Raw genomic sequence first — 18,770 nt, 5'->3', positions numbered from 1 at the left:
TTTTTTTTAGCTTTTGCAAGGCAATGGGGTTCAGTGGCTTGCCCAAGGCCACACAACTAGGGTAATTATTAAGTGTCTGAGGCCGATTTTGAATTCAGGTACTCCTGACTCCAGGGCTGGTGCTCTATCCACTGAGCTACCTAGCCACCCCAGTCTGTTAGTCTTTACATTGTTTCCATGGTACACACTGATCTAAGTTGACTATGATGAGAGAGAAATAACATCCTTAAGGAAGAAACATAAAGTATAAGAGATAACAAGATCAGAAAATAAGATATCAGTTGTTTTTCCTAAATTAAAGGAAATAATTCTTAGACTTTGTTCAAACTCCAGGGCTCTTTATCTGGATACAGATGGCATTCTCCATTGCAGACAGCCCCAAATTGTCCTTGATTGTTGCACTGATGGAATGATCAAGTCCATAAAGGTTGATCATCACTCCCATGTTGCTGTTAGGGTGTACAGTGTTATTCTGGTTCTGCTCATCTCACTCAGCATCAGTTCATGCAAATCCCTCCAGGCTTCCCTGAATTCCCATCCCTCCTGGTTTCTAATAGCACAATAGTGTGCCATGGCATACATAGGCCATAGTTTGTTAAACCATTCCCCAATTGAGGGACTTTCACTTAATTTCCAATTCTTTGCTACCACAAACAGGCATGAGCCATATATTTTCACTTAATTTTCTACCTCCTCACTGTTTGCAATAAATCTTCATATATATAAGCCACAATTATCTTCATGTAGCATTTTTGTTTCCCACTATGCAAATTAGAAGGTAAAACCACTGATGTTAACAGAAAAGCTAAGAGTTATAAACTTATCAGTCCTTCCAGTCACAAAATAGTATCTACTTCTTTACTTTAGGAAACCAATTCACAATCAAAGTGATCCATAGTCATGAAAAATTGCTCTAAATCATTACTTATTAGAGAAATGGAAATTAAAGCATTTCTGAGGTACCACCTCACACCTCTCAGACTGGCCAATATGGCCAGAAAGGATAATGATCATTGTTGGAAGGGTTGTGGGAAATCTAGGACACTAATACGTTGTTGGTGGAGCTGTGAACTCATCCAACCTTTCTGGAGAGCAGTCTGGAACCATGTCCAAAGGGCAACAAAAATGTGCATACCCTTTGATCCAGCAATACCACTACTGGGCCTATACCCTGAAGAGATGATAAAAAGGGGGCGGGGCTAAAAACACTACTTGTTCAAAAATATTCATAGCAGCCCTGTTTGTGGTGGCAAAAAATTCGAAATTAAGTGAAAGTCCCTCAATTGGGGAATGGCTTAACAAACTGTGGCCTATATATGTCATGGAACACTATTATTCTATTAGAAACCAGGAGGGATGGAAATTCAGGGAAACCTGGAGGGATTTGCATGAACTGATGCTGAGTGAGATGAGCAGAACGAGAAAAACACTGTACACCCTAACAGCAACATGGGAGTGATGATCAACCTTGATGGACTCGCTCATTCCATCAGTGCAACAATCAGGCACGATTTTGGGCTATCTTTGATGGAGAATACTATCTGTATCCAGAGAAAGAATTGTGAACAAAAACTAAAGACTATTACCTTAAATTTTAAAAAAAAGTTATCTTACTATGTAATTTTTCTATCTCTTATAACTTTATTTTTCTTCCTTAAGGAAATGATTTCTCTCTCATCACATTCAACTTAGATCAATGTACCATGGAAACAATGTAAAGACTAACAGACTGACTTCTGTAGGGGTGGGGGGTGGGAGGGAAGTAAGATTAGGAGAAAAATTGCAAAACTCAAAATATATAAAAATCTTAAAAAAAAAAAGGAAACCAATCCACAAAATGAAAGGGAAATAAAAAACTGCCAAGTCAGTTAAATAGGCAATCATCAGCTTTTTCATGTTGGCATCATCTACCTTGCTTCTTTTAAAAAAAATGGAGAAAACTTAATCTATGTTCATCCTGATTTCTTTCCTACTCACCGCTCCTGGTCGAGGTCTGGGAATCTCTCCACTGTAACGGACCCACTTTGTATGGGACTGTTCCACAGTGGCACTCTGCATGTATTTTCCTTTGGAGAAAACTTCTTCCACAAGAGACATATTGTATGCACACACTGCTGACAGTCCCACATTATTCCTGGGTAACAAAGAAGAAATTGTTTTTTCTTGATGGGAATAACTTATTTCAGAAAAAAAAACCTTATTTTTGAAACTCAGAATTTCAGGAAAAAAATCTATCTCATGGCACTTACAATTGTGGAGTGAAAACTGCATAAAACACAGGATCTTTTAAATCTGGAGATCTGAGAATAAAAACATCATTGATCACATTGAAGATAAAGTTGCTCTCTGGAATGGAACAGATTAATCTGGCTTTTAGGAAGGAGGTCCATTTCTTCTGTAAAGTCCTTAAGCCTCCTTGGTCCCCCTATAATCCCAAGGAAAACAGAGAATATAAATACATATTCCATTATGACTAGCCAGTTGTAACATATTTCCAAATGTTTAAGTGTTATATTATGAGAGTGTCAATGGAGTCAATCTACTGTACTGACATTCACTGGGTCCAAGAAAACTAGTAGAGATGAATATTACTGATCTAAATTAGGTTAAGCCAAAAGGAAATTAGGTTCTAAAAAATTAAGAATTCAAATAAAAATTCAAAAGCATTTATATATAGCACTGGTACTGCCAATTTGGACCATTATATATGTATAGTTAATGAGACTTATGGCTCTTAGGTTGATAGACAACAAACAAAGGAAGAAAAGACAAGGAAAAAGAAACTTAAGAAATAAATTACAATTAAGAATTACTGGAATTTTTCTAGGTTTCATCAAAGCTTAAATAGGTTGCTTAAATTTCTTCGTTAATATCAAGAAAATTCTATTTCTAATATAAACAGGATATTTTTGTCACTTGAAAACATGAAGCATCTGCTACTAGCTCTAAGAGGAAGACATGCTTCCTAGCAGTTGTTGGTATGTATACTTAAAGTGATTTATCAGTCATGGGAGCTATACCTAAGATATAACCCCCTCCCCCCCAAAAAAATGAAAAACCAGTCCCTAAGGTGTTAAGATTTAGGACCTTTCCTATTCCCTGGGTGACTATAGGTTAAGTTTCTTCACCTAAGTGAACTTCAGTTCTTCATTTATAAAACAAGGGGATGGGCTAGATGACCTACTGTCTATTTAAGCTCTCTGGTCCTATGATTTAAATCTTGGAGATGATCAGTTCTACACCCTCACTTCATGGCTGTCAAATCACGGGCTCAAGGTTATACAGGTAAGTGACAGAACTGAGAATGAATCCAGATCCTTTGGATCCACAGTCACTCTCTTGATGATACATTAGATTAAAGTGTAGGTGTGTTCTCTGCTGCACTGTACACTTTTGAAGTGCTGTCTTAACAATAAAAGTACCTAGACACTGGAAAGACTTGCATGAAATAATACTGAGCAAAGTGAGCAGAACCAGAAGCTACACATAAACAGCAACATATTATGATCAAGTATGATGGACTTGCTCATCTCAGCAGTACAATAAATCAAAGACAATTCTTTTTTTTTTAAGGTTTTTGCAAGGCAAATGGGGTTAATTGGCTTGCCCAAGGCCATGCAGCTAGGTAATTATTAAGTGTTTGAGACCGGATTTGAACCCAGGTACTCCTGACTCCAGGGCTGGTGCTCTATCCACTGTGCCACCTAGACGCCCCTATCAAAGACAATTCTAAAGGACTTATGATGAAAAATACTATATATATCCAGAGAAGGAACTATGGAGTCAAAATGGAGACCAAAGTTTACTATTTTCAATTTTTAAAATTTCTTTAATGTTTTCTGGTTTTTTCTCCTTTTTGTTATTATTCTTCTTTCACAAGATGATTAATATGGAAATGAGTCTAACACGGTTATACATGTATAATCTATATTAGATTGCTCTGTCAGGGGAAGGGGAATGGTAGAGAAAAAGGGAGAAAAATGTGAAACTCAAAATCTTACCAAAAAAATGATTGCTGAAAACCATCTTTGCATGTAGTTGAAAAAATTAATTAACTGAATAATAAAAAGGTACCTAGACACTAATTTTTATTTAATTCTCTTTTATAGAAGAAAGGAGAGAACTTGGCTAAAGTCTCAAAGTTAATAAAAACATAAATCCTCTAAGTCTGAGTATAAAATATTTTCTATGATAGGATAGAAGAGGAATCCAGAAGGCTCAGTGGAAATGGTGGTGAGGAGTGGGGAGATGTAGTGCTAGATTTAATATGGGGGCTGGATGGGGAAGAAGCGACCAGTGTCCTCCCTTATTCCTCTGATTCCAAGCATCTTTGACTCTAGGAAAAGCAGTCTTGTGGGAGAAGGGATGGGTAACAGTCTGCCCCTCCTCACTCTGGTGCCAGCGTACCAGGCTTGAGGATCCTTGGGGTATTAGTTCAGGGGTCAGGTAAAAGATGAAGGCACTAAAGTAAAAAGCACAACCTCTCCTTTGAGGGGGAAGAACTGTCTCCTCTTTAGGAAGCTGGTATTCAGAATGGTCTTGGTCCCTTCATACTAGATCTAGCTCTGCTAAATTGATTATTATCTACCTTTTAATTCCTTACTCTCTCGCATTAGAGTTACATAACTCAGAATTCACATAATCTATATAAAACCTTTTCTGATAACATGGGTCAATAATTTCCCCCCCGAGGGCAATTTATTTTGAATTTCTCTTATGTATTTATCATATACTGCAATACTGCATATTATAGTTAGTCTACTACAAAACTATATACTTCAGAATTTCAGGGGCAATGTTTTCATCTAAACTTTGAATCTTTACCAATGCCTGCCAGGGTGTTGTACGTAAAGAAGATACTTGGCAAATATTTGAATAATGAATGAATGCTTTGATGTATTCTCAAAACTTTTTTATTTTTTTCATTTTTAAAGATTTTATTTGTATTCTCAAAACTTCTGACCATTCTTTCCTAGAGAAATTCTTTCTACACTTAAAGACAGAAGAATTGAGTATCTTAGTTGCCTTTTCTTAGATTAAATTAACCTTAGTTTTTTTTTCTTTAGAGGTTTTTTTCCCAATAGCTTTAATAAACTGTTATTATTAACCTTTTTTTTTGGACACTATCTGCATTGCACTTAAAATTTTGGTAGTTGGAAGAGACACTACCTTTTTGAGGCATCTTTCATTTTTGCTCAGGTCTAAGAAAGCTGCAGGGCAGCTAGGTGGCACCATGGTGCACAGAGCCCCTATCTCATCTTTCTGAGCTCAAATCTGGCTTCAAACACTTATTAGCTGTGTGACCCTGGGCAAATCACTTCACTCTATTTGTCTCAGTTTCTTTATCTGTGAAATGAGCTAGAGAAGGAAATGGCAAACCACTCCCATATCTTTGCCATGAAAACTTCAAATGGTATCATGAAGTATCAGATTCAACAATTAAAATGTCTCAACAATGAAGAATCAAGTAATTTTTCCTGACATCATGTTTAAAAGGTTTATTATTCTCTGTCCTGCCCTCTCAGACCAAAACAGAATAAGTCTAATCCCTCCTTCACAAAACAACCTTCAAATGTACCTGGTCTTCTTCCTGGCCAGGTGAGTCAGAAAATATTTCCTTTCTAGTTCTGGTAGTCTGAGCTTAAAAATATTCATTGAAAATAGATTTCACATCACTCTTGATATTTTTTTTAGGTTTTTTTTTTGCAAGGCAAATGGGGTTAAGTGGCTTGCCCAAGGCCACACAGCTAGGTAATTATTAAGTGTCTGAGACTGGATTTGAACCCAGGTACTCCTGACTCCAAGGCCAGTGCTTTATCCACTACATTCACATCACTCTTTAATCATCTCTTCCTCATTTTTGACCTGGAGAATTCCTTCAACTAAATTTCATATAGCATGAACTCATTGTCCTTTACCATCCTGGTTTTCCTCTCCTGGACACTGCAGCTTACCAAAGCCCAGCCTTGGTGTGAGAACAAAACACAATGAGCAAGAGGAGGTCTGGAAAGGGCAGAGTATACTGGTATTATCACTTCCTATCCTGGAAGTTATGATCCTCTTAATGGAGTCCAAAAAAATCACATTAGTCTTATACTTCTGCCTCATATTTAATAGTGTATAGGCACTAAATTCCCAAATCTTTTTTAGAACTGTTGAACCATGAGTCTCTCATATTATACTTGTGAAATTGACTTTTTGAATCCATTTGCAAGACTTTACATTTATCCCTTTTTTACATAAGTATATGTAACTTTACTCTATTAGATTTAACACAATGCTAAAATCTTTTGGCAGCCATCTCTATCATCCAGTGAGTTTAGCTATCCTTCTTCATTATATCTGCAAATTTAATGATTATACCACAAATGCACACACACACACACACACACACACACACACACACACACACCCTACAGCCAGATGAAATGAAATAGTTAAATTATGATCTGATTATATTTTAGTTACTACAGAAAATCTTATTCCTTGCTCATTTTCTGGTTTATATTATAGTAATTTGATATTTTGTTTATTTTTTTATTTCTTGTTAGAGAAGAAAAAAGTAGATTTACTTAGACTTTAGGGAAAACCCACTCTCTAAAAGTCTGTAAGCTAAGAAAGAAAAAAATTAAATATCAAAAGTTTAACAAATTAATCATGAGAAATGGAGTTCAAGTCAATAATCATGTTGGGCAAATATTTATTCATTCTCAAAAGAAATCACTAAATCATGTCAAGATCAAATATATGTCCACTTCAGATCAATTAAAAAATATTAATGGTTAAAATCCTAGCATTCAAGGTATATCTTTTCATAGAAATAACAAGTTATTTATGTCCCACCTTGCATACTCTAGCTATCCTGGGAATCATCAATTTTCCAAAAAATTCATACTCGACAGACACTTCCGTGAAAAAGAAGTAGATTTTATCATCTTCTCCATCTGTACTATTTGGATTTTTTCTGATTACATCAGCAAAGACAAAATTAGGTTCTGTAGATTAAAAAAAACAATTAATTCATACACACAATGTTTAACTTAATTCTATTCAATACCTTAAGTTTTTCCCCACCAATTCCCTATACATATGTTTAGCATATGTCTCTGATTCAGGCCAGAGAGATGGGGATGGGGGAGAGGGGGTACAGTCAAATCCTGGGTTCAGAGAATAACCATAGCATTACAAGGGAGGATGGGGAGGTATTATTAAGAAGTGAAAGTGATATAGAAAAAAGAAAAAAAACAATAAAAAATGTATAGCCACATCAAATAGGAAGGAAAGTAAAAATCAAGAATTCAATGAAAGTTGGTGTCTTCTAGAAGTCTTACAAGGAAACAATGCAGTAAAACATATACTTCATTAAGTTTCTTCAATATTTTCTCACCATTAAGCCAAGGTATTGCATATTCTGTTCTCAAGGGACTTTGAGGAGAATTTCGAGAAATGATGGGTTCACTTCCCAAGAAATTGTAGGATGTTCCAGAGTAAAGCTCTCCATCTTCAATGTGTCAGAAAGCAAGAAAAAGAAATAAACATTCCAAACCTAATAAGTGTCTTAATAATGAAAAATTTTTTTACAATATAAATATTTTTTTCCTTAGGGAATAAGTAAACAAACAAAAAAACTTCTCCAAGTTGAAGTAGAACTATTTTTAGTGTTTATTTCCATCTCATTAACTTTCTTTGAAGTTAATTTTATTTATTTATTTTTTTAGCGAGGCAGTGGGGTTAAGTGACTTGCCCAAGGTCACACAGCTAGGTAATTATTAAGTGTCTGAGCTGACACTTAACTCAGGTCCTCCTGACTCCAGGGCCAGTGCTCTATCCAACTAGCTGTCCCCAGAGGTTAATTTTTTTTTTTACACTCTAGTGTACTTAATTAAGAAACAACTTAATAGGTACATATAATTCCTAAACTACATAAATTTTCTTGTACACAGTATAATTATAGGATATAATCACACATTTATGTTGATGCACAGACATGTAGAAAGTCAAAGTGGAACTCAAAAAGACTATACAGATTCCTTTACCTGGAAGATCTATGAAAATGTCTACATAAATATGTTTTCTATAAAATAGCTATGAAACCAGGTTAAAAAAGAGTAAATTTGATTTCTGATGCCCACAATAATTTACATATATTTTAAGTGGTGTGAATGACTTTTCTTAAGACCCATATTTAAATTATATGGATACCTGGGACAAAACAATTAAGAATAAAAATGAAAATAAATACCTGTTGAAGTAATGAAAAACAGCACTTACCAACCATAACAGATGTGTAGCTTTGTGCTGGATCAAACGGACACCTGCCTTTACCATCTTCATTTTTACCAACAAGTTCAAATGTTTTTAAAAGCTACAATGACAAGCGAGTTTTACAGGAGTATAAGCAAAATCAATGTCATCAAAATCTAATAATAATAACTAGCTTTTACATAGTACCTACTATGTGCCATACATTGTGGTAAGCACTTTACAAATATTATTCTACTTGATCCTCACAACAAAAATGACAGGTAGGTGCTACTACTATTATCTTGATTTTTATAGTTGAGAAAATTGAGGCAGGCAAAAGTAAAGTTACTTACCCAAGGCCATACAACTAAGTGTCTGAGGTCAGAATATCTAACACTAATCAATTAATAATTAGTAACACCTGATTCATAAGACAATTTAAAATTTGTATTGTAAGAATTTGCATCTTTTTTAAATAATACTTTCTGGACAAAAAGACTTAATCATGAGATAACTAGAAAATGGTTTTTAATACTTGGAGTTAAAAGTATAGATTAGATCTATATATGAGCCAAAATATATATGCTACCAATAAAATCTTAATAGATTGTACTGCTTGGAGAATTCTAATTAACTTATCTAGATCAATCAATTAGCACTTATTAAGCATATTATTAACTTTTTTGCAGACACTGTGCTAAGCATAGGGGAATCAAAAAAAAGTAAAAATAGGTTCTGCCCTCAAGGATTTTATATTCTAAAGGAAAAACAACATACACTTAAATTGGTATGTAGATGATAATACAAAATAGTTGGAAGGTAGCTTTAGCAGGGAAATACTACCATCTTACGAACTAGGAAAAACTCTTATAGAAGAGAAATCTTGAGTTGAGCTTTAAAGTTAAGAATAGAATTAGAAAATTATTGCAATATTCCAAGTTAGAGGTGATGAAGAATTGAACTAGGGTAGAACTCTGTAGGTGTAGAGAAGGGAAGAAATGTGAATGATATTATTGGAGGAAAAATTACAGTCTTGGTAACTGATTAAGTATGTGAGTGAGGGAAAGGATGACATAAAGGCTGAAAACTTGGGTGACTGGAAGGATGGTAGTACCCTAGACTATAAGAGAGAAGTCTGAAAAGGAATACAATAAAACATGAGTACTGTTTTAGACACACTGAGCTTGAGATTCCAGCAGGAATAGTTTTAAATGTCTAATAGGCAGTTGATGAAATGGTATTGGAACTTAGGAGAAAGATTAGAGCTGATAGACAGATTGGGAAATCATCAGCATGGAGATCATAACTAAATCCATAGAGATGGCCAGATCAACAAACTGGAGACTGCATATAGAAAAAACCAGAGGACCTAAGACAGAAACCTCAGGGACACTCATAATTAATGGGTGTGGTTTGGAAGAGGATGCAGCAAGAGAGACAGAATAATCAAGGCAAGTAGAAGGTGATACCAGTGTCAACAAAAGTTCAGAGTCTCCAGAAGGAGAAAGTGGTCAATAGTGTCAAAGGTCAAGAAGGATGAGAATTCACTTGATTTGTCAATCAAGACTTTGAAGAGAACAATTTTACTTGAATGATTAGGTCAGAAATCAGATTGCAGAGGGTGAAGAAGATGGAGAAAAAGGTAATTTAACTAAGTTACCTAAATAGTAGTAATGTGAAATAAAATAATAAAGAAACTGTGAATGGTTGGGGAGCTTTTTAAGAAAAGGAATAATAAATAATGTAAGTTCACAGATCCATATGCAATTCCCCTTCTATTATTTGTATGATTAAATGTGTTTTCTGATGATTAAATTCAAAATTTTAAAAAAGCACCTCCATTAGAAAAAGAGGATTACTAAATCTGTCAAAATTAATAAATTTTGAGAATTTAAGGATTCTCAAAACAATGAAGAGTCTAATGAAGACTTCTGGAACAGATAGGAAGCTAATCAAAGGGAAAGAACATGAATTCTGCTTCTGAAAATAACTAAGAAAATACCCATAGCCTCAACACTTACATAGAACACCATCAGAAACTTAAAAGGAAAGAATTTCAGAAGCAGAAGACAATTTATTTCTAAAATGGCTCTTAAAGCATTTTAGCAAAGGCAAGGTCAAGAATAGCATAAAGAATGGTAAAATTCTAAGGTCAGAAATAGTAGAAACTCAAGTCAAATGGAATATAAGGATTCCTTAACATGCCTTCACTTTTTCTAGCTTTGACTACTAGAAATCAGTCACAGAGACTGTGGATTGTAGTCTTTGAAAAACAGTAAAGCAAAAACTGACATAACCAAGACTACAAAACAAATTTAAGAAAGTTAAGATTTTATTGAATGGAGTGGGGGGGCGGGGTGCGCAGAGGCAACTAGGTGACACAGTGCAAAGAGCACCAAGTCTGGAGTCAGGAGGACCCGAGTTCAAATCAGGCCTCAGATACTTAATAATTACCTAGCTGTGTGACCTTGAATAATCCACTTACCCCACTGTCATTAAAAAAAAAAAGGACAACAGGGAGAATGGTGGAACTTAAAGTACTGAAAACCAGCATTTTTTCAGCACTCTCCTATGCAGAATAAAGCATGTTCTTGTTTTTTAGATCTGGTTGACCTCTATAGGCAACTTGTCTATAAATTACCATTAGGGGCTCTGAGAGATTAAGTGACACTCCTATGGTCACACAGCTAGTATATGTTAGATCCCAGGTGCAGTAGCAGGAATATCTTCTAGGACCCCTGCCTTACAGTCTGGCTCTTTTTTCCATACAAGGCAGGGAAGCTGTTCCTGGGAATAGCTTGATGAAGTTTCTTGGTCTCCTAAGGCCTAAAAGGTTTCATAATAAGGAATCAAAGTCCCTAAGACTTAAGAAATATCTCACTGTTGTAGAAGTTCAACATGAGTCCTTTTGATCAGATGAGTTTCTGTCAACAACATAAAAGGGTAGCTGAATACTTGACAAATATTTATGTGTTACCATAAAATTCTTATTTATTATATATAAAATAGCTCTTTAAGTATTACATCTTCTTGCAGTCCTGAACCTGAACCACTAGACTGGCCTGAATAAGGCCTGGCTCATAACACTACTACATCTTGTTGTCTGAGGCTGGTCCTCTATCCATTATGGCCCAAATTTTAAAAGTGGATTTAAGGAAAGCAAATTCCATCTAATGACTTCAAACTCTGCCTAGTGGCAATGAACATAACAAAAAGCGAGTGTGGGAGGGATGATGAAACACTATAATAATGAGATTGTGAGAATCTCAAGGTCAGGGATTATCTTTAGTTTCTTTTTGTATGCCTAGTGCTTAGCAGAGTGCCTGACACGTGGTAGGCATGTAATAAATGTTTACTAACCAACTGATACCATCATAGAAACACACTTGACTAGGACTATTAGTTCATTAGTGGTGTCAAAAAGTTTCATGGTATTTTACATTCTGAGTGTATTTTCTTTTTTTTTTAGATTTTTCAAGGCAATGGGGTTAAGTGGCTTGCCCAAGGCCACACAGCTAGGTAATTATTAAATGTCTAAGGTTGCATTTAAACCCAGGTACTCCTGACTTCAAGGCTGGTGCTCTATCCACTGTACCACCTAGTCGCCCCCTGAGTGTATTTTCTTAATGTAAAGTTTGATAAACCTTACCAGATGATCACAGGTTGGCTGAAATGCATTAGTACCACACACATATAGGACAGTATCATTAAGGAGTTGTAAGACTCGTATATAGTTGAGGCACTCTGTCTGTAATGAATAAAAGAAGGCAGATAAAAAAAACTACCTAATTAATTAATGACAGATTCTCAATTATACTTGATATACCTTTTATGCATGAACTTTAGAAGATGCATTGTTACATTTAATTTTATTGTAAAGCCAAGCAAGACCCTGCAGCTTATTTGACTCATTCCATCACTACTATTTTCTTATTACTATTTGCTTTCAAAGTGCAAAACTGACTTCAATTTAAATACAAATTTATATTTTAAAGAAGTGATAACAATGAAGCAAAAAAGGATGTTCATATAATTTTGGCTCAGAAAGCACAGATAGAAAATAACTTAAAAACTCTTACAGAAACATCCAAACCAATCAATCTATTATCTGAACTGCCAAGTTCATGCCAACAGGCATTCTACAAAAATCCTTTGGATTTCCTACTCCTGATCTCCTTACCTTGCTTGAAATGTATTTACCAAAGAATAAAGTTTCTTTCATGCAAGTCAAATAATTGGGTGAAGTTCCTATACTATGCCAAAGGGATAAAATATAAACAGAGTAAAAACTGGCATGTTTGTGATGCACATCCACACAAGAATCACAATTGCAGAAAATCTGAGAGCTGGCAGGGAGTTAGCAATAGGTCAGTCCAATTCATATAACAAAGAAATGCTCCAACTACTGTATGCCCTCCAAGAGACTTTCTGAGGCAAACTGTTCCTTGTCGTGCTATCTCTCTAATACTGAGAACTCTAAAGATCCATCACTGTTCATGGAAAAGGAAAAGCCCAGTGCTAAGACTACAATTAAAAAGAATAAAAATGTCCAAAATGAAGAAACAAAAGCATTTAAGAATCCATTAGTACTAACTTAGAACAGAATTTATCTGGAGATATATATATGGCTAGGTCTATGACAAACTCGACTAAGAACAACATATATATATAATTTAATACTGGTTAGAATTAATTAATAGCTACAAACACCTTTGCAATGATAAACCTCTTTGACCACATAGCTCCTACTTAGCCAGTGAGGCAACCAGACAAACTGTGGTACATGGCAACTTCTCTTTTGAGGTATGACCACTGAAACTCATTAAGACTGAAAAGAAAGCATGATAAAGGAATCAGAGAGAGGACAAATAAGAGTGAATCTCTGGGAAGCTCTAGGCATACAGGTCAATGTTTCTTAAATGGGAGAACTCATTGGAGGCAAAAATCTAGCTTAGTTGAAAAAGGTACAAAAAAAATCAATTAAGGTCAGAGCTAGAACTAAATTCAATGCTGCTAGGAGGGGCTTCAACCACAGTGGTCCAATTCTAAGTTAATGTCTAATACAAAACATGCCTTTATCTTGTTTTTAACAACTCTTGAACTAAAAACTGCTTTGTTTCTGAGGTCAGCTACTTTTAGGGAATATTTTAATTTCACAATACAAGAATATAAACTGTAAATTAGGGACATGTTCAGAAAAAAGAGAGAAAAAAGTATTGGCTTTAAAGTAGAGGGAAAAAAAGGAAGTGGGTCATGACTTTAGTAGACTGAAAACGTAGGTTCCAAATAGAATACCTAAAAACTGCTTTATAACTTAGACTAGGCTGCTGTGGGAACCAAAAATAAAGCAAGCTTGAGCAACAAACAAGAAAATTACCACAGGTCCAAAATAACTTTCTGTAATAAATGTTTCAGAACACTGTTATGAGCTGCTCTAATTCAGAAGTAACCAATAAGTGATAATAGCTTGAAGGATATTTGCAAAGTACTTGAAACTTATAATTTATTGGCCTACATTTCAGAACAGTAACCTTTGAGAGATTAAAATATTCAGATTATAATTTGTGGCAAGATTAATGGAAACAAATTACCTGTTTAGATTTGCCCTTTTCAGAGCATTTTGCTTTTTTATCTTCAGTAACTTTCCAGTATACCTGTTGAGAAGGGGGAAATTTCAGAAGATTTTAAAAGCTAGTGTCAACATAATGAATTACCCTAGGAGCATACAGTATGAACAATGCACAGTCAATTCCTATTAAGCTTCAGAATACTGTCTTTTGTGAAAGCTGAATTTCAAAAAGTGAAGTTTACAATTCATCACTGTGGATAATCTTGGAGTTGAATAAAGCTATTAACCATGATATCTATCTACAAAACCACTTTCTTTTAGTGATGGTAGAGCAATTACATTTCATTTAAAATATTCTGGGGTTTTTTTTTGCGATATCATCTGGATCCTAAGAAAGAATTGTGGAGTTTGAACAAAGACCAAAGACTATTACCTTTAATTTTAAAAAATGTTATCTTATTATGTAATTCTGCTATATTTCATACTATATGTTTCTTCCTTAAGGATATGATTTCTCTCTCAACACATTCAACTTAGATCAATGCATACTATGGGAACGACATAAAGACTAACAAACTGCCTTCTGTCGGGGGGGGAGCAAGAATGGGAAAATTGTAAAACTCAAAATAAATAAAATCTTTCTAAAATTTAAAAAATTCTGTTTTTTAAATACAATAACAGTTAAATTAGATTAAATGGATTTAAAATACTTAAAAAATAAAATGGAACAAAATTAAAATTCTCTCAAATTTCTAAGAATTCTTTTCTATAGAACTTCTCCCTGCTCTCTTATTAAACCAAAAATAATGCAAATGAAACAACATAAAAAGCAAGTAAAATTAAACTAAATGCATTCACCATCCTTGATCTTGTGGAGCAGATCATACAACATATCTCCCTCAGAATGGTAGAGAGACAGGGTACTAAAACATATATTGTCACACATGGGTAGTTTTGTTAAACTCTTGTTTTATTTTTGTGGCTGTTTTTGCAATAGAGATAGGTTCAATGAAGAAAGACTATATCAGTAAATGAATATAATAACGAAAGAAAAAATCAATGAAAAAAATTTAAACTGTCAAAATATCTCAGTAGGATAGAAATAGAAAACAAAGTTTTTATTTTGAATATTTGTTAGGTAAAATGTCCTTAATACTAAGCTTTGCCTTTGAAAATAAGTCTCAATTTTTCTCAGAATATGAATTTTTTTTTATTTTACTTTTATTCAGTCTTGTCTGACTTTTCATGCCACTATTTGGGGTTTTCTTGGCAAAAGTGGTTTGCCATTTTCTTCTCTGGCTCATTTTACAAAAGAAAAAACTGAAGCAAACAGGGTTAACTATACCAAGGTCACATAGCAGTTAGTATCTGGGGATAAATTTGAAGTCAGGAAGTTGAATCTGGTGTTATAACCATTGTGCCACAAAACTGTCTTCTGAATATTAACAGGGTTTTGCAATTGCCAACTTAGGAAAGGCAAAATATCTTGCATTAGTACAGGTGTGCCCAGTTTTAGACATAAGCCAAAGTGAGAACAAAGTTAATCAAAAGAATTTCTTCACACATACTGAGAATTTGATACAAGAAGAATAACTATACTAATATCATGATACAGAAAGGAAAGGTTTCCAAATAGGTTACAAGTAGCGCATCTGGTGAACTCTGAGCAAATGGAGTAAAACTTTTAAAACAAAACAAGGTTCTAAATAACCACTTTATATGATAAATATAGACAAAAATCAATTTGTAAGCAAAAGCTTAAGGTTGTTGCCTTGCAAATTATTTTACTAGAATACAGAGCAGAATAGTAGATACATTATTTATAATTACTGTCTTTTCTTTGTGATATTTCATAACTGATGATAAAATTGAACTTTTTTTCTCCTAGTTTTATGAAAAGACTAAAAGAAGGAGGTTGGACTGGATGATTTCCAAGATCTCTTCTCCCAGTTCTAAAATTCTATATTTTTAGAGGTGTATTTTGTACTTTGAAGTATAAAACTATTAGTTACTAGGTATTTTTCTCCCTGCTAAATGTTATCTTCACTAAACAAAGGCAGATGGTTTTTATAACATGCCTTGATGGCCTGATTTGGTGACACACATTTATATCCTTGTGATCAAGGAGGATGAAACTGGGGGAGTTCTTGAGCTTGGAGTTCTGAGAGGCAGTGGGTTAATCTGATTGAGTTGCTAAGTCAAGCACCAATATGAGATGCTCCTGGGAGCAGGAAGCCACCAGCTTAAAGAAGAACAAATAAAAATTAGAAATGAAGCTGTTAAAAAATCCCTTGCCTATCAACAGTGGGACTGGGCTCATTTGGAGTCACTGAATTTCTAGCCTGGGTGAGAGAAGGATATCCAGTCTTAACAATTAAAAAAAAAGCCTCATGATTCTTTTTGGCAAGTAGGTTCTGTTATTCAAGGTTTTAAAAGGCATTATCATATTTAAAAACTATTTTCATTATTGAGATATACTCAGGCCAACCTTAAGTAAATTAGATCATATAAAAAGTCTGGATATCAAAGAGAAATTATTCCCATCCAAAATATCTATCTTCTTTCTAATATTAAAACTCATGATTAGGTGGGGGTATAAAATACATGTGAGTTTTAAAATGAAGGGATTTCTCATTATTGAATTGTATTTTTGCTCTCCCTTTAGCATTCCTTCATTCTTAAATCAGAAAAGAATCATGATTTTAAGGATGTCATCTACCTAATCCCTAAACCACACCATCATCAGAATAATTATTTCAACTAGAACGAGGGCAAAACACATGACTGTAAAAAGAGGTGGGCTGATCACAGTAACTAGAATAGGAAATATGAAATGGGCAATCAGTGACATGGTAGATTGATATATGTGAGATATTAAAAATGAGAACCAAAAAAAGGGTCACCTATTAGCATAGATTCGATTTGGAGTATCTATGGCAAATCATAGATGGGAAGAGATATTAATGTACTTTTCCTCTTTAAATTACTTGTATTTACTTATATGTGCACATTTTCTATACTCCCAGTAAAATGCAAATCCTTGGGGCAGGTACTGTTTCATTTATGATTCTGTTTTTTCCAGTACACTGTCTTGTACTCATCAGGTGCTTACTTTTATTTGACAAATTGATTTTTTTTTTACTTTTGCAAAGCAATGGGGGTCAAGGTCACACAGTAAGTATTTAGTGTCTGAGGCTAGATTTGAACTCAAGTCCTCCTGACACAAGGGTTGGTGCTCTTTTCACTGAGTCACCTAGCTGCCTCAATTGTTGAACTGATTTTAATTGAATTGAAATTATGCATTTGGTTGGTAATGGAGAAAGAAAAACCCAAAATGGGATATAAAAATGTGTTCATACCTCATGTTGTTTTTCAGCAATGTTAAGTGAATTCACAGCAAAAATCACTTCTCTGGCTCCTATGTATAAAGTGTCTTTTGTTTTGCTTAGCAGCAAGGTAGAATAGTTGGAGATTCCTGGCTCCTGAAAACGTATAAGACGTACTTCTGTGAAGAAGAAAAAAAATGAAAATTACACAACTCTGAGTCAAAATGAGAATATTTTTAACAGAGGTAGTAATTTATTTTGGGCATTTTACTGATGCTATCTTAAAACTAACATCTCAGTATAATTAAGACACTTTATGAAATAGCAACAGAAGAACTATACTGTATTTATCTCAGGATTAGATCACTAGTATAGAACACTGAAAAGGCAACTGTTAAGTAACAAGTAATTCATTTCTCTTGATTGTTTTAAAAGTGCCTACTTTCATGGCTAACATATTTGACCTAATTCTACTTTCTTTACTACTGGCTCACAGTAAAAAATTCATAACCTAACTTCATAGGATTATAGGTTAACAGCTTGAAGGTGCCAAAACAGAACTCAAAGGAATTTTAGAGATCACCTTGTTTAATTTCCTTATTTTAGTGAGGAGGAAAATGAGATCCTGAGAGATTAAAGGAATTGTACACAGTCACACAAATAGTAAGTGGCAGAACCTGGATTCAAAATTAAGGTATGACTCCAAATCCAACAGTTTTTCCACTATGTCAAGTTGTCTCCATTGAATCTCTATACCAACTTACTACATCCATTATTAGGGTAGTTTAAAAGCAAAACACCATAACTTTATCTGTGAAGCTTCATAATAGTATATATTCATTTAAATTTTGTCTAGCTATTTTTTTATTAATTTGTTTTAGCTAACTACAGACTATACTACCAAGAACTTCACTTTCGAGATCTGTTTATTCATATGGGGAAAAAAAAGAAAACAGATCTTGTGCTAAAAAAGACAGTGAGGCCCAGTTCAATTCTGCAGAGATAATAAAAACCATAAATAGGGTTTGAATGCATGTCATCTAAGGCTCCAGGTCAGTAACCTCTTAAAACATTTTATTTCAATATTTTGTAAACCAATAAAATTGATACCATTTATTTTCCATATATATTTACTACCAAGGAAAATAGTAACAATTATCTAAAAGATAATTAGTAGTCTATTTTTTAAACAAGAGCCAATGCCCCTTGAGCTGGCCTAAAGTAGTCAATGTCTCTTGAATTTTCACACAGAGTTTAATAAATACTGTCTACTTTTTTCAAATTTTGTCTGTTAGGAGAGATATGAAATGGTTTCCTTATTGAAGGAAAACATCAAAATATCTTTTAGTACTGAGATCATTGTGAATACAGCTTTTAAAAAGTTTTGAAAAGTGCAGTGAAAAGATTCATTTCAATGCACTATTATCTAGCAAGCACTACCTCCATCTTTTCACAATCATAGTAAGAGATACTTTATTAAAACTTTTGTTAAATCCACTGTACCATGAAATAGTGAATAGAAAATAATCAATGTCCTTGTAAAACATAAACTAACAAATAACCAAAGAAACAATTCTCATAAAACTAAGCTGCTAATGCTAAACTTAAGTGAATTAGATACCATTTCAATA

General features: G+C 34.1%; 1 protein-coding gene across 7 annotated transcripts in view; it reads right to left on the bottom strand.

Moving 5' to 3' along the window:
• The window catches only part of LOC141501316 (semaphorin-4D-like), a 178,744-nt gene that overhangs the window by 44,532 nt on the left and 115,442 nt on the right, over positions 1 to 18,770 (bottom strand). For all 7 annotated transcript variants that reach the window (XM_074205204.1, XM_074205206.1, XM_074205208.1 and 4 more), the window contains 8 exons: positions 17,173 to 17,318; positions 13,836 to 13,898; positions 11,894 to 11,992; positions 8,272 to 8,365; positions 7,388 to 7,501; positions 6,844 to 6,995; positions 2,250 to 2,425; positions 1,978 to 2,134 (listed from right to left, as the gene is read on the bottom strand). In XM_074205204.1, coding sequence (XP_074061305.1) covers positions 1,978 to 2,134; positions 2,250 to 2,425; positions 6,844 to 6,995; positions 7,388 to 7,501; positions 8,272 to 8,365; positions 11,894 to 11,992; positions 13,836 to 13,898; positions 17,173 to 17,318 — 1,001 coding nt within the window. The remainder of the gene's footprint in view (positions 1 to 1,977; positions 2,135 to 2,249; positions 2,426 to 6,843; positions 6,996 to 7,387; positions 7,502 to 8,271; positions 8,366 to 11,893; positions 11,993 to 13,835; positions 13,899 to 17,172; positions 17,319 to 18,770) is intronic.

This window comes from Macrotis lagotis, chromosome X, assembly GCF_037893015.1.
Source record: "Macrotis lagotis isolate mMagLag1 chromosome X, bilby.v1.9.chrom.fasta, whole genome shotgun sequence".
Lineage (NCBI taxonomy): Eukaryota > Metazoa > Chordata > Mammalia > Peramelemorphia > Peramelidae > Macrotis > Macrotis lagotis.
This window is presented reverse-complemented; position numbering and strand designations above follow the sequence as displayed.